The 15,809-nt window shown below is 42.0% G+C and overlaps 1 protein-coding gene across 2 annotated transcripts in view; it reads left to right on the forward strand.

The window, feature by feature from the left end:
* The window catches only part of TBC1D8B (TBC1 domain family member 8B), a 1,314,750-nt gene that overhangs the window by 1,101,029 nt on the left and 197,912 nt on the right, over window positions 1-15,809 (forward strand). For both annotated transcript variants that reach the window (XM_069612733.1, XM_069612732.1), the window contains exon 15: window positions 12,836-12,904. In XM_069612733.1, coding sequence (XP_069468834.1) covers window positions 12,836-12,904 — 69 coding nt within the window. The remainder of the gene's footprint in view (window positions 1-12,835; window positions 12,905-15,809) is intronic.

A 15,809-nucleotide genomic window follows, 5' to 3' on the forward strand; every position in this document is an offset into this window, starting at 1 on the left:
GGTGTACAACGTTGACAGTTAATCCTTTCGAATAAGCAGATTTTGGCCCATACTTCAGGGTTTTGCTTAATTGCGTAGTTTGTCAGCCCATCGGGGCCAGGAGCTCTCGAGGCACTTGCTTTGTTGATCACACTCAAAATGTCCTTTGCAAAGGTGAGGTCCCAACGTGGAAGTGCAGTCATGGATGCGCTGTTTTGTTTTTCACTCCTACTATATGGAGAAGTATAGTGCGATAACCAGTCAGCCTCTGATACCAAGTTGTCTTGTAGTGCAGACTGAGGTGCCTGCGTATGATTGATCAGTCACCAAAACTCAGCTGAATTTCTGTTTCTCAGCTTGTCCAGCATTAATTCTGCATCGTTTTGCATCAGACGGTTGTGGGCTTTCAGCCAGTTTTTGTACTTTTGCTTGGCAGCTTTTTTTTGGTTTTTAAGTACAAATACTTGTGTATCCGTGCGATGATCGTTTCGGATTTCACAACGCCTCATCCTTTTTCTCTTTAAAATTTCTAGGTCAAAGTTATGCTTTGGTAAAAAGTTGCGGTGTCTTGATCCACGTTTCTTTTCTACAAACTGGGATAAGAGATGTTGGTATTCCACCGTCTCCCCCTCCATACAGTATTGATGAGAGATTTGTGCCACTGCTTGTTTGTTCAGTTTTGTCTCTGTTAGACTCAACTACAACTTTGTGATTCCATACAGAGGGACTTGATCCACAATATGTGATTATCTCTGTTTGCAGCATGTCGTGGTCACTGTGAACCATGGGTACCACCTTCATGCTTTTAACTCGAGTGTGGATGCCTTCTGACACAGACATATAATCAATCGTGGATTTTTGGTTAAATCTTCTCCACGTCGGTGCTGCCGGTATTTCACGTGGTGTATTTCCATTCAGCATGACTAGCTTTCTTTGGTCCATCTCTAAACACCACTCTTTTGTTAGTTGGATCTCTGACCTGGTGTATTATTGAATCAGTCAATGTTTAGATCACCACACACTATTATATTTGTGTGGTTTGCCTCTTCGTAGATTTCGTCCAATATGGCAGTTGCCTGGTCTAGAAAGGCTCTTTTACCAGCTCCTATATGGTTCCAATATAGATTAACAACCTTCAGGGATTCATGGACATTACCACTCGCACTAAGTTTCCCCAAGGTTGTAATCTGAATGAAATGACTCCAATTTTTAGTTTCAATGATCCTAAGGCCAGTTTCTTTATTGATTAATGTTGGTAGACCGACCATGGGGCAGCCTTTTTCTTTTTTTATGGCCGGATTGAATGAGACTTCTTACCCTTCAACTGTCGGACATTCACATAAACAAGTCTCCTGTAAGCATACTATCCCCAGGCTTTCCAGCCAATTTGTGTAGAATAAATGGATAAAGCCCCTCATGTTCCAGGATCCAAAGGGGAGTTCACAATCAGCCTCTGGAGTCTGGCATTACTTTCGGGGTTTTGTATTTAAAGACTCAGCCAACCACTGCCACTCATGTTGACTGACTGGCTCTTTCGATGTGCAGACACCAGCATTATTCGGTTGTTCCTTGGTTTTTGCTCCCTCTACGGTTATTTTAATTTGATCTCTAGGACAAACCATAGATTTTGGGTCTTCAGTGCTGAACTTAACTTGTCTGTTTTGCTGGTCCGTTATTTCAATTTACATCTGTTGAGTGTTTTGCTACTCGATCGGAACATGTGTTAGCTTTTGGTCCGTCAAGTTTAGGTTCCTTTTATCGGTATTGATGTCGCACTGCCCCAGCATCTTTGTTTGTAACAGTATTTTATGGGCCTGAGGAACTTTACCCTCATCCTTAGTAGAGTATGGGATTGTTTCCCTTGCCTTATAGACCTCAAATCCAAGAGACAGTAGCACTGAACGTGCTTCCATAATAGTGTCCACAATGATTTTTGATTGAATATGTAACGCCACCTTGTCGTTTTGGTCTTCAAAGAACTCAACGATCTTCAGGTCGTCAGACACAATTGATCTCAAGCCTGGGACATAATAGAGTAGTTTCATTACGTTATTTCGGTTCAGGATGAGGTTATCACTACTGTCCACACGTTCTAAAATTATTTTGTGCATCATAGAGTATTTGTTTTCACTTTTTATAGCTCCTTCTCGATTGCTGATGTTATACGATCTTTTCCCATTATTCTTCGCCGTTCTTGGAGAAGGGGCTTGACAGTGTTGTTCCGTCGTGCCCAATTCCTTTTCTTTATGGTCACTGTATTCCAATATACCCCAACTTGAATCCTTGCAGGTTATGAAAGAATTTCTTGATCTGAGACCTGGGGTTCATCAGGTTCCTAGCGAAGTGTTAATAGCCTTATTGGCAATGGCTCTATCCAGGAACTATTTTCGGTTTAAGTCCACTTATTACTTAGAGGTCAAGGGTACGGCGATGGGGGCTGCTTTTGCCCCAAATTACACCACCCTGTACATGTGGAATTTTGAAAAGAGGTTTATTCTGTCAGATACTGACCTCTTCAGATCCGCAGTCAAACTCTACAAGCAGTATATTAATGATATCATTATATGGAACAAATCAAAAGGTGATCAACAGATGTACCTTACATGGGTCAATACTGTGAATACCATCCTCAAATTCACCATGATGGCCAGCAATTCCTCTCTACCATTTCTAGACCTCTTCGTCAAAGATGGAGGCGGGTACATTATAGTGGAGCTATATTGAAAAGAAACCGGCCGTAACACTATTTTGAATTTGACAGTTTTCATCCCCAATCGTTGCGGGAAAGTATCCCTTTGTTAGGTCTGGCATTGTGATGTATGTGAAAGTGTTGGAAATTAGTTTTTGGATTGTTGAGTGTGTTTTCTTGTAAAAGTTTATTCCAACCTTAACTATTGTATTCAGAGTGAGAGCAACCCAAGCAAACATGGAGGAGAGGGGGACTTGGCAGGATTCTAAACTGCCTTTCATCGTCCAGTTTCTCTGAGAAAGGTCCTGTTTCCCTTGAGTTCCCCATAGAAATAAGAATACCCTGTTAAAATAGTTTTTTCCCCTGAATCTCAGAGGAGAAGAACATGACAAAATTCTGCGTGGGACAAGACAACCTGCAATACTTGATGGGATTGTTTTGTTTCTTTGGATTATAATGAGTGAGCCATTTTAGCAAAAGGAATTAACTGCTTCAGTTTTCTTTGCAAACTTCTTGCTTTAAATGACTTTTTAGTTTGGGTAATTAGAAAGGTTAGCAAAGGTTATAGTGCAGAAGTCAAAGACTTGTGAAACAAATGCTTAAGATAAAATAACGTAACTCTGAACTGAAAGCTGAATGTATGAGCATAAATGTTTGTCTGATTTCACCTGGTCATTTCAGCTCAGCGTTAGCTTAGTTAAAGAAGTTTTAAAAGTTATTTTTTTTAAATGTACATTTGAGTTTGGTAGGGTTTTGGAGTTGAGCAGTTTGGGGTAAGAATTCTGATTCCCGGGATTTGAAAGTGTATGCGTGTTCTCGTGAAAGAAAAAAACTACGTAGTTAGTTGGTCCGTTGTACACATGCGCATTAAAGTTTTGTCTTGAAGGGTCAGGCAGGAGGTGCATGCGCTCTCAATGCAGATTCAATTGACAGGCCGTAGGATTTAACGTGCGTGCGCGAAATAGGAAATCCTTTGAGGAAGTTATACCGTACCGCGCTTGCGTTATAGTAGGTTGTCTTAAGAAACCAGGCAAACGCATGCACATTTTGAATTATTCAACTGACAGGTCGAGTTATAGTGTTTAATCTTACGCAAATGTATGGTAACTTGTTTTTGGAAGCCGGAAAGTGTTTCCAGTGGTGCATTAGCGTTAGATTGTCTGCAACATTTAAGTCAGGTACACGTGTCAATGAGATTTAATGTGTTTTATTAATACTTTCTGAATAAAACTTAAAAGTTTAAACAGGTATAAAAAAAACATTGCAATTACCAGGAGTTCAAGAGCAACAAAGGTTTTAATTGAAAGAAGAAAATCTTTTGAAAGCAAGAGTTTTTGAAGTTATTGGTATTTAGAAGAAGACTTTACAAAGAACTGTTTGAGGTTTCTTTCCAAGTTGTCTTCAATTCGATCCAGAACTTTCTTTATGGAAGCTATTCAAATGGAAGAGACAGCTAAACTCATAAAGCAATTTTTCGCGAATTAATGACTCAGAAGTAAGTAGAAATGCAACCTTAAGACCCTCTAAGCATAAGCAGAGGGAACACAGGTATGAGAGGTAACAGTGAGAAAGTATAGAGAATGACAGCAGAATTAAGTAACAATTATAAATTTATTTCTTTACAGATTGATGCCAGTCTGAAGATGAGATCTGTGTCAATTGTTTTCTCCACTTCCCCTTTCCCTTAGGAGGGTTGGAACTTCAGCTGTATAATTAGATCAGTTGTTGCTCACACTTTCTTGGGAGACTGTGGGACTCAGCAGCTTCCGCGGACAGTAGAATACAGGACCAGACACCCTTACGGTCAGTTCCTCAGAGGTAGGCGCAATTGTTCCAGGGTTGAAGATTACACGACTCAGGCAGACATCATCTAAGATAGACTTCAGGGACGAGGATATCCCTCCCATTTGCTTAGACAATCCCGCAAAAGGGCTGTAAGTGATTTAAATCCGGCACTCACCCAAGTCAACGCCTAGCATGTAGTGCACAACTGAAATCCTTATATATTTTTGTCTAAATGTTCGTGATATGAGTGGTATATCGTTCAGAATAAATGTTCTTTATTCTGAACAATATACCACTCATATCACGCAAAGTTACAATATTTAACTCATTTAACTTTGCAAAGTTAAAATATTTATTTATGTATTTACAATTTAATCACACTATGTTTTAATGGGTACACAATAATCACCAATGGGATGATGTACACTGAATAATCTCTTTAATACACAAGGACTAATAGTGAGCAAAACAATTCAGCGCAGAAATAATACTTGTGTGTGTTTCGATCAGATAGCACTGTGGTTAAAGGTTCCCCCTGCGCACCCCTCAACCGTCAATAGGCAATGTAATGAGATAGGAGGAGAGAGCAGGTATTCAGGAATGGCAGAATTCAAGCAGAATATCAATCCCACTTTCCCCCTTTCAAACACAAGAGAAAACGGAATTGACTGTCAAGCTGTCAGAATGGCTTTTAAAGTTATCTTTAAAATGGGCTGGGTAAAAACACTAAATATGTTCAAAATTGCTGAAATTGTTATAAATTCTTATGGGAGCCACTTTGGATAGTTGCACACCAACACAAGCAATGATTTAATACCAAGAAACAATTTGAAATCTTAAAATTCAAGTTAGAAGCAATCAAAAGCTGTTTTACACGTGTAAGAATTTCCCAAACGAAAACCCGCTGCAAACTTTTCACTGCGCGATAATCACGATAACGGGAGAACCGTATTGATTTGGAATGCGGGTTTAGATGCGATTTAAAGCTGTGGATGTTAGCTACAAGAAGTTGTTTCTAGCACAAAAATGGAGGGAGTTATAGACGTTTTAGTAGAGGTTGTTTTTTCGAGATAGGGGCAAGAATGGAAAACAGGAATGCACTTTTAAACTGACAAAAAGGTGTCTTACACTAGAGGATGACTATGAACAAAATGAATACCACACAGGAACACAGTCACTTGATCAGAATGACTGTCTGCGGAGGAAACTTGCCTTCTTCAGATGAGAAAAGATCAGCACAAAGATAGTTTTAGCAATGCTAGTAAAGGAGGAAGGAAGGAGGGATTGAATAGAGGGAATACAGGTTCTAAATACAAGATAGGATGGGTTCAAGATGGGGATTAACTAAGCAAGGTACATATGCTAGTGACACAGTTCTAGCTATAGATACTCACTAGATATGTTTTTAAACAGAACTGTCAGGGTTCTGGTCCGGCAAGATTCTGGTCAGGGAATTGGATCTGGTTGTAGGACAGACAGCTGGGCACATCTGATTGGAACTTCAATCAGCAAAGCGCTCTGGTTACAGCACGGCACAGGACTGGACTGGATCTGCAATGCACTCTGGTCACAGCACGGCACAGGACTGGATTGGATCTGCCCTTCTTGGTTCTGATGATAATTATTTCAGCAGGCAAGCAGTACAGCACAGCCTGGCTGTATTTTGATGCTTCCCCTTAGGTTTGTGGGGTTCTGGTTCTGGAATTTGAGGCCTAGCTGAAAATGGTTCAGCTATGCAATGGATTTGTGCTTTGCCAAGTTTCTGGAGTCTGGAGCAAGGAAGATGTAGAGTTCAGCAGCAGGGTGCTCCGCCAGCATCAGGATTAAGAGTGAATCTGTCCTTTTTTTGAGTGGTGAGCCATCTCTATTTATGCTATGATAAAGGGGGTGTGTGGGCTGGTTTAGCCTAAGCTCGCCCCTTTGGCAGGTGATTGGGTCACTTTTGCTGTGGAAATCTGTTTATGCTCTCAGCTTTTCAGGACCTTGTAAGTTCACAATGATTTCTTAAACTAAGTGAATGGTAGTACCCAGCAAGAATTTTCTTTTAAAGGTGTTCTGTACCGTCATTCTGAAGTTTCAGCAACAAAGAAAAAAGGGATTTAATGCAAGATTTGGGGTTTCATTTAGCAGAGGACTGCTTTTTTCCTTCTGTACTCCATTTTTAATTGTTGTGGAGCCCAGTGACACATTTCAGGAGTGAGAGCTCTGTTCCACCACTGACAACATGCGTGGCAGATTGGGCAGCCATCTTTTTGTGTGTTTGCAAAGCACGATTTTCTGGGGTTTTGGCGCGCACAAGGGTTTTGCGTCCATTTTGCTATTTCTGGCACCATCATAATACAGTGATGCCGCATAGCAGAGCAAAAGTGGGTCAATACATCCCACAGGGCCAAGTTTCAGCATGGAGACATTCTTTTGACCAAGCCCACTCGTGAAAATATCACAAAGGAGCGGATAGTCTGCGCTAATACTCAACATCATAAAATTAAGAAGATTATTGCAAAACATTGGCATCTTCTTCAAATGACCATTCCTGATTTACCATGCCCGCTATATGCCGTGAAAAAAGGTAAGAACTTGAAAAATTGGCTCACTAAAGCTGACAGAGCAGTGCCTGTCGCCAAACAAAATGTACTTATAAGCCTATGGGGTGCTAAAGCCATCATTGGCCACTTTCCGTGTGGCTTTTGTAACCAATGTGCGTATACCACTGCTTGCACATTTGTTACGATCAATTGAAAAGTTTGGCATCTCAAACAGCATACCACGTGTTACACTAAAAATGTTATTTATGTGATATTTTTCCCCTGCGCCAAAACATATATCGGGAAAACATCTAGGCCCATTAAGTTGAGGATTGGCAAGCACAACTCCAAAATACGGACCAAGACTATTACAGCTTCTTTGGTAACCCACTTCGTGGAAAAGAACCACAATTGTAATGATTTGAAATGGTGGGTTTTAAAGAAAGTATCAAGGGTCGATTCTAACACAGCATCCAGATTGGCCCAATGGGAACAATGGTGGGTGTAGAACACTAATAGCTATGACTTGGGCATTAATCGTCAGGAAGAGTGGCTCCATTGTGTTGCATGAGCCCCTCATTCTTCAGCCATGGTCAGCTAGACTAGGTACCCATCCTGTTGGTTCTATATTTAACTTATTCTTATTCTCAGCAATTTATAATTGGCTTTTTTCATTTTCTTCCTCTTGTTATTATTTAGCTCGATTATTGCTACCATGTATAATTATTGTATAACTATTATCCTTTTTTTTCCTCACTTCAGGATATATTTTTTTATTACCATTGGTACGCTCGGTTTCTTTTCATTATTTTATTTTTCCAGTTTATCCTCTGGTTTTTATCATTTAGCGCTCTGTCTTTCCAGTGGGCTCTCATTTATGTAGACAAATATTCATGGTGTCTTCGACACCTGTTAGTCCTCTCTTTATTTTCATTGTATTTTGGCGTCAGTGCCAAGTCCTATTTCTCTCTTTATTTGCTCGTGTTTACGAGGCTGCATTGGCATAACAGCGTTAGTTTGAGCACAAACGCAACACACAAATGAGTTTCAGCTAGCGGGTCCCGTTTTGGATGCTTGCAAGCTCCTTTTTCATGCGGAACTCTTGTAAACATCGCATTGGAGTCTGAAAACGGTGAGCACATGCGGCAGCTTCCCCAGCCCGTAACTGTAGTATTATTTGGATCTGTGATAGCTATATGTCTATTTATTTTATAGCTTCACTAGGCGCTAGCATTTGTAAGCATTTCCTTTTTGCTGCATTATGTTTTCTACTACAGCAGTAGTATTCATGCTTCGCTAGGCGCTAACCTTTGATAGTATTTCCTTTTGCTGCATTACGTTTTCAACTAGAGCAGTAGTATTTGTTTTTCATGTGAGATACACCTCTGTTGGCCCATCCAGTGGTTTGTCATATTTATATGCGCCATGTTCCTGTTTGATCCATTTATTAAGTATAGTATTGGGCACTATTGTGCCCATTGTAAGTTGGGGGTTCCCTCTTATTTGACATCATTAAGAGTTCCATTTCGACATTCATTTATATGACATGCCATTTTTTTGGCAGTTGGTGTACCTTAAAACAGACTAGATAGCTGACATTGGTCAGCTTTAATAATTTGTAATGTTCTATCCCAGTACTTCTATAATCTAGCAAGGCTAATTTAGATAATATTTTTTTCTTCGTTTCAGGCCTTTACCAGTCGGCCTACTTCTACACTCCAACCCATTGAAGTATACCATTGCTGCACCGAGATGCCTCTCTCTATAGCAAGCTTTTGAATGCTAGATGCAAGCATGGTCCAGTGATCAATTTGTGCACATGCTCTGTATCCGCACAATGTGGAGGTTGGTGTGTTTTCAGATATGCAGCCCCTTGCACGTCCTTGGGCCAGTCTCCCGGTGTAATACGCCCAGAATCTGGGATAATAGGTATATCCCACATCTTCTTTTGTCTCCACAGATGCAAAATTATTACCATCTGTTTATCTAACGGGCTGCGTGAATAAATAAATTGTTCTCTACGCTCTTTATGGATCAATTAAGGTGAACATGCTTTGCCTGTTATTATTAAGTCCATTAAATTGAATTCTAATTAGGTGTGGAGTGTTTTTGAGGCACAGTCAGTTTTGTGTTTTGTTTTTAATGGATGTTTTTTTGTTTTTCCTTTCATTGTTTTGTTTATTTGGGCTGATGCTCTTATACAAATTTAGATCTACACTCAAGTTTGAAGTACCACATCGGTGCAGTCATGGGACCCATTGGTTTAACTACAAATTGTATGCCAATATTAATACCAGTGGTCTTCCAACGATAGTGTGCCCTGATTTAGGCGACCATCATTTCCTATGATCGAACTAGATATACTTTGTCATTGAAACTACAACTTTGAAGATTCCTTGTAATCCTGTACTTGTAGTAAAAAGGCACTTAGCACTTTTTTTATAGCACCTTCATATTGACTAATATACACTGCTTATGAAATATAGATGGATATGAAATACATCCATCAGTAATTGATAGGTTGCTTTGAGATATATTTTTTTACACTTTTTGATATTTTTTCTATGTTGATATACATTTAAATGTACTTTAGGATGTTACTGTGTGAATGCAAAAAAAACTTTTTTATTATATTATGATGATTTTGATAAATATTAAAATATGATGTTATAATTGGTTATCTGACTGAGCCTCTTCCCTCTCCACATTTCTTTGAATAATTGATGTATTTACCCGTGTGACCTTTTGCCCTGTTCTCTTACAGAGGCTGAACTTGAGTCAGGGGCTGATCTTGAGTTTGTTACATTTCATCCCTAGGGGCTCCCGCCTTCACAACACTCTGACTGCGTCTTGTTGCTGTTACTGCTACTTTTGTGCAACAGTTCCCCCACATTGGAAGGAGTTATGAAACTTTTGTCTCCACATTTGGACCATGCACTGTTTGCAATAATTATTGTCGCGAGTACGGGAGCATGGCAAATGCTGAGGGCATGTGACTGCAGTCTCCACTTCCACCCTCTTATGTGTCACAATTGTAGGCTCACTTTGAGCACTTTGTTCACTTAGGGCAAATTGAGTGCTGTTGCATGCATTAGTTACAGCCTTGGTTATTTCATCGATTGCCCACGCATCAATTGAACATGAAAGGTACTGACTTACTTGTGATCGACATGGCAGCAGTTCTACTTTGATTTGTTCCACCGGTGACTCACGTTTCCGTTGCGCTCTCGTCTTCAGCGAGGACGTTTAAGCATCTCGTGCATCACGGATGCCTCCAATCATGATGATGGCAGAACCAGGGCAAAGAGGGAAGGAGGAGGGAAAAGGTCTCCGCGTCCACACCTTCACTCCCTCAACGGACTCTGCTAGACTCCGCGACCGCTCCGCGGTGCGAGTCAGCTTTAGCAGAGTCTCCGCCCAACAGTCCAATAGAAAGTGAAAACATCCTTCAGCAGCTCCGCACGTACTCCACTCGTGTCGCTCTCTCAACAGACTCTGCTAGACTCCACCTCTTCTCAGGGCACAGGAGCTCGCTCCAGGAGATCCTCCAAGAACTTTGCTTCAAAGGCAGACAGTGGCATAATAAAAGCCTCCATCACACCAGGGTGCTGACCACTGTAGTCCCTTTGATGTCAGCAGGCATTGGGAGGGTCAGAGCTCGAGTGGCTATAGAAGGGGAAGGCAGGCATGGGAAAGACTCCCACATCTTGATTTCTATTAGGGATCTCTTCCCTTTGCCCTGTCTACTCCACTTCCTGCAGGAAAGGTACTCTAGGTGTGATGTCGTAAGGGAAAGGGCATTTGTTAAAACAATTGGGATTGGACCCCTTACAGCAGGCTTGCTTTGGACCAATCCCTTGTGACATTTTGCATTTACAAGGGATTGGTCCAAAGCCAGCCTGAGACCTGGCACCATCCAGTGCATTTTGATTCTGCTTTCCTGTACACTCATGCCTCTCCCATGAGTTTGGTGGTTCAGGCCGTGATGATTAACATCAAGGCATTCATGTTGCTCTCCTTGACCCCTGACTGGGAGAGCAAGAGATCGGATGCCTGGAGATAGAAGGGTTTCACCTCGGGTAGGTCGGTAAATGCTTCCGGTCAAATTTTCTTTTGGCCTCTGGTCGATAATCACGGGGGCTGCCAAGAATCTGCCGCCTGGGGGTAGGAGAGAGGGTTTTTGTGCCCTTGTTCAGGATGGTATGGAGGCATCTGGATCGATGCTGCAGTCTGGTCTCCACATGGCTCTGTTGTGGCAGAGACAAGACCACTGGAACTGCGACGAGGAGACATTCCTGAATTAAAACCTCAGGGTTTGCCTGGGATGCTCTAGCAAAGCTCCTTTTAACTGGCATCACCTTTTCAGGAGCATGTCTGATGACTCACTCCAGAGGTACCAGTCCCCCAAGACCACTGCTAAGTCCTTGAGACTAGCGTTACAGCAACCTTCAGCTCTTATGCCCATCGTGGGAGCGGCACCCTTTGGCAGGCAGCAGTTGTGCCCCCACTAAGGGGAAAAGAGGCCACAGAGTTCCAAGAGTTCTCTGCCTCAACAGTGCCCTCCGCATGCCCTAGTTGCAAAGCGTCTGTGAAAGACCTTCCTTCACCACTCCCCAGTAGTGGGGCCGGGGGTCGATTTCCCTGTTCAGCGAGGAGTTGTCGCACTACATCTGACGCTCAGGTCGTGGAGGTCGTACACCAGTGCCATTCCGTCCCGTTTGCTCAACGCTCTCCAGACATCCTCCTTCCAGCCCCTATTTCACTCCGGAACCTCAGCTGTTGGAAGAAGGTCATCAACTTCTGGCGAAGGCACAGTAGAATAGCTTCCATGCTTTTAACAAGACTGGGGCTGGTATTCCATTTATTTTCTGGTTCCAAAGGAGGATAGAGGCTTGTGTAACCCTGTGCAAGGACATAGTCAAGATGGTGTTTGTGTGACTGTGTACCATAGCCTCCGAGCTCTTGTCGTGTAGGACTGCTTGGTGTCCCCAGAACTTCAGGATGCCCACTGTCGGGTGCCGATTCATCTCAAGCAACAGAAATATCTGAGATTTGTGATAGGTTCTTGTCACTATCAATTCAATCTCCTGTCATTCAGACTGTCTTTGGCAGCCACTGTCTTCACTAACTGCTGCCGGTGGTTGCGGCTCGCCTCAGGAGGGAAAAGCATAGATTTTTCCCCTACTTGGACAATTGGCTCGTCCAAGCTTGCTCCCCAGACCAGGTATCTGCATATCTGTAATGTACGTGCAGCCTGTTGCACAGCTTTGGTTTCTCGTAGATCTTCAGTGAGTTTCGGCTTGAAGAAGATTCCTTTTAAAGAAGCATCGAATTGCCATCTAAAGTATTTGCTCAATGGCTATACCTGCTCTTTGTTTTTTATTTTTCATTTTGCATCATATATTTTTGATTTTAGATTTTACGTAGATGTTGAGTTGTTTGGGTTTTATTGTTTGAACAAAATTGGCATTTTCTAAGGAGAAGAATATTCTAATTGCGTGTGTATTGAATTGATCTTGGTATTAAAGCATGTTTAATATTCCAACTAGATTTGTATGTTTGCACAACTTTATGTATTAGCACTCGCTTATTCACCTTTCAAGCAAATCCTTTCCCAAGATGTTATCATACGCTTCTAATACTTCTGCATAGTCTTGGGCTTTTCAGAACCCTTTAATTTCAATAATTCCTAGACAATCTAAGCAAAGCTTTATCTTAATCCTTCACTTCTCATCCCTCTTATGGAATCCGCTTAATAACAGGATTCACTGCAGGTTTTTTTGGTGTTCTCAAACTATTCTCCTATAATACACATCAGCTATTATGTTTGTTACTAATGTTATGTTTTCCTTTTCAGCTTCGAGTTGTATCACAAGATGTTAAATTAAAATCTGTTGATGTAGAAGAACTTTATGAGTTATTCAAGGTAACTATTATGGTTTCATTATTGTATTTGCAAACTGCAAGTTGAACTCTAGCTTCATGTTAGTCGCTCTCCCGAAATAGTTTTGCATTTTTCCACAATCTAGAAAACTTCCACAAAGCACAAGTGCAATAACCAAATTTCACTTTCCTAATAAGCACAGAAGATAAATATTTATTTATGTTCTCTGACATTTAAACAACAATTAATGCACAAGGAGGTTGCTTTACTTTGTCCTGCATGTACATATTATTGCTGGGTCTTCATCCCATCTGTTTATTGGCTCATCATGTAATTTCTTCCTACAAGGTTTTTCTCATGCATTTCTTGCTCTATCTTTTCTTTGCCTATGCGTATCTTCTTCATTGCATTATTTTGTACCATCTAATTAAATATTGTAAAGCCCTTTTGGTGTAAAGCTCTTTAGAAGCTAAATAAATATAGTGGAGGGGACCAGTCGTCTTGCAACCCTGGTGGATTCAAATGGCCATTGAAAGCTTTACTTTCAACTTCACTAATCTATGGCTAGGAAGATACATTGTCATCAGATTTGGCCAGCGGAACTTCAGTACTGATTGGTATAGACAGAGATGATCTACTCTGAGAAACGGGACGGTGTTCTCCCAAGCACCCCCTTGGGATCTTCCATTCAGGTGGCCAGGGAAGGGCCATCACTTTTAGGTCTCAAAACCGGGGCTGGACAAGTGAGGGGAAGGATCACCTGAGTGGAGGGTTACGATGGATTGGGAGGAGGAAGCCGAAGGGCGAGACATGGTATTTCTGCATTCCCAACAACACTCCATCTTACTCTCCCTCAGCCTTCATGGGGTATGTAAGGAAGGCATGGTATCAACAGTAAGACAGACACAAGTAACCACAGTTCAAGTGTGTTTATTAAACTTCAACAAGGATATGATAAACGCTGATCTAATCCTAAATCTACAGATGGGAGCAAGCTTGACCATCAAATAATAACGCACTCTTAGTGGTGTCTTCATCAAAATAAACGGCCCATATTAAAAAACCTATTGCCAATCCTTGACTCTAAATACAAATAGTGGGGGGTAGTGTTTATGAAAAAGATATAAGTGTTCATAAAATGATGTCAGAATGTTCAGGCCGTTGTCCTTCCTTCCCCACGTTTTCAGCACGGGACAAGGCGGTTCACTTGAGCGTAGCACAATCTGACTTGTTTAGCACGAGGATACAGTTAAATCATTAGCATCAGGGCCTTATGTGCCCGAGTCTCTTTGCCTATCAAAGTCTCTTCATGCAGAGGGCCTGATACGACAAAACAAAGTTCCTTTCTTCTTACAAGTACTCAATTCAAGTGATTCACTATTCACCCCGGGTCTCCCTCAGCTGGGCTCAGATCCTCTTTCACAATGTTCATAGAATATTCTTTCTCAAGTGAATCACAGTTCACCCCGTATCCCCATCAGCCGGGCTCAGATCCCCTACTTAATACGATTAGTCTCTCTCACCCTGGTTCGGACAAATTTCAGTTAACATCTACTATGGAAGACTTTCGAGTGTGCATGGGGTTTGGCTTTATCCATTGCAGGACCACTTCGATTTCACAATTCCTTTTTACATTTGCCTCCTTTCAGTTGGATACCTGACAGAGACCTTCGAATGACCACCTATGTGGTGCCGGACCACTCTGTTTACGGTATCTGTCTTGAGTTCAAGTTCAGTCACTCATCTGCTGTTTAATTATATTTGCGTTATTTGTCACATAATCTTCACACACTGTTCTCTTCAGTTTTCTATATACAATGTTGCTGCTTGCAACCTTGGCTTTAACACAGACCGGTCTGGTATCGGTCTCCCCAACTCACCGGCTGTGCTGACTTTACTGGTGCTGCTTTGTTGTAGGAGCCAAGGACAGTACCACAGCAGCAAAACATCCTCCTCGCCTTGCCTATGGACGCGTGAGAGCCCTGGGTACCTTCGACACACAATGCAGGTTTCTTCAGCTTTGATTCCAGGTCTTATGTTTCTTAGTCTCGAAGGCTCATGAAAGTACCGTTTTATCGCAGAAAAGGTCAAGGGCACTTCCCTTCTTGCAACCCTCTTTGGTCTTGACGTCTTTCTCCTTGTATTTAACTGCCATCTTGGAACTGCTGCTTCCTTGTGTGCTTTACCTTGCTCAGATTGTGCTTTCCTGCTCCGCCTTTTATCCATGTGGGGAAGTGTGATGGAAGTCAGGTGTATGTGTGTGTAATGATCAGTAACTGTCTGACCCTTGTATTGGGAAATGTCAGGTAAACGGCTTGGGTGTTAGTACATTTTCTTTCACAGTGAGCTGTCAGTGAGAAAGTGTTCGTGTTGGAAAAGGGGGTGGGGTTGCGTTCCTAAGTATCCTACCTGGTAGGATGGGGAAAAGATGTCACAGGGAAGGGGATACCACGTCTCGCCGTCCGGTGTCCAACTTCCACTCCTCGAAGACCCCTCATCCAGGTGATCCTTCCACACTGGTCCACCCCCAGGAACTGGATCCAAAAGCGATGGACGTGTCCTTGCCCCTTTGATGACAGATCCTAGTGGACTAGCGGGTGAGCCACCTTCAGGTTTCTCACAGGCATCTTCAATCTCTCTCCATCTCCCCATCCTCCATTTCTAACAAATACTGAGATGAGGAAGAGGCAGCTAAAATCAGTACAGATTACCCATATGACTGGGAAAAGTAAGGGCAACCTACTCTAGAAAGAACTTGAGTATCCCACTAATAGTCAGACAGGGTCAGGCAATTAATAGTTACCATTTACACCTGTCTCTCACTTGACTGGTCTTTTCACTATAAAAGGTGTGGTTTAACACAGGAGGATGAGCAAGCTGAAGAAGCATTTTGGACCAGAGAAGCCACGAAGCTGCGAGCTACAGGATAGAGGATCTGGAGGAGAAC

The sequence above is a fragment of the Ambystoma mexicanum genome, chromosome 5p, assembly GCF_040938575.1.
Source record: "Ambystoma mexicanum isolate Mex_15411 chromosome 5p, UKY_AmexF1_1, whole genome shotgun sequence".
NCBI lineage: Eukaryota > Metazoa > Chordata > Amphibia > Caudata > Ambystomatidae > Ambystoma > Ambystoma mexicanum.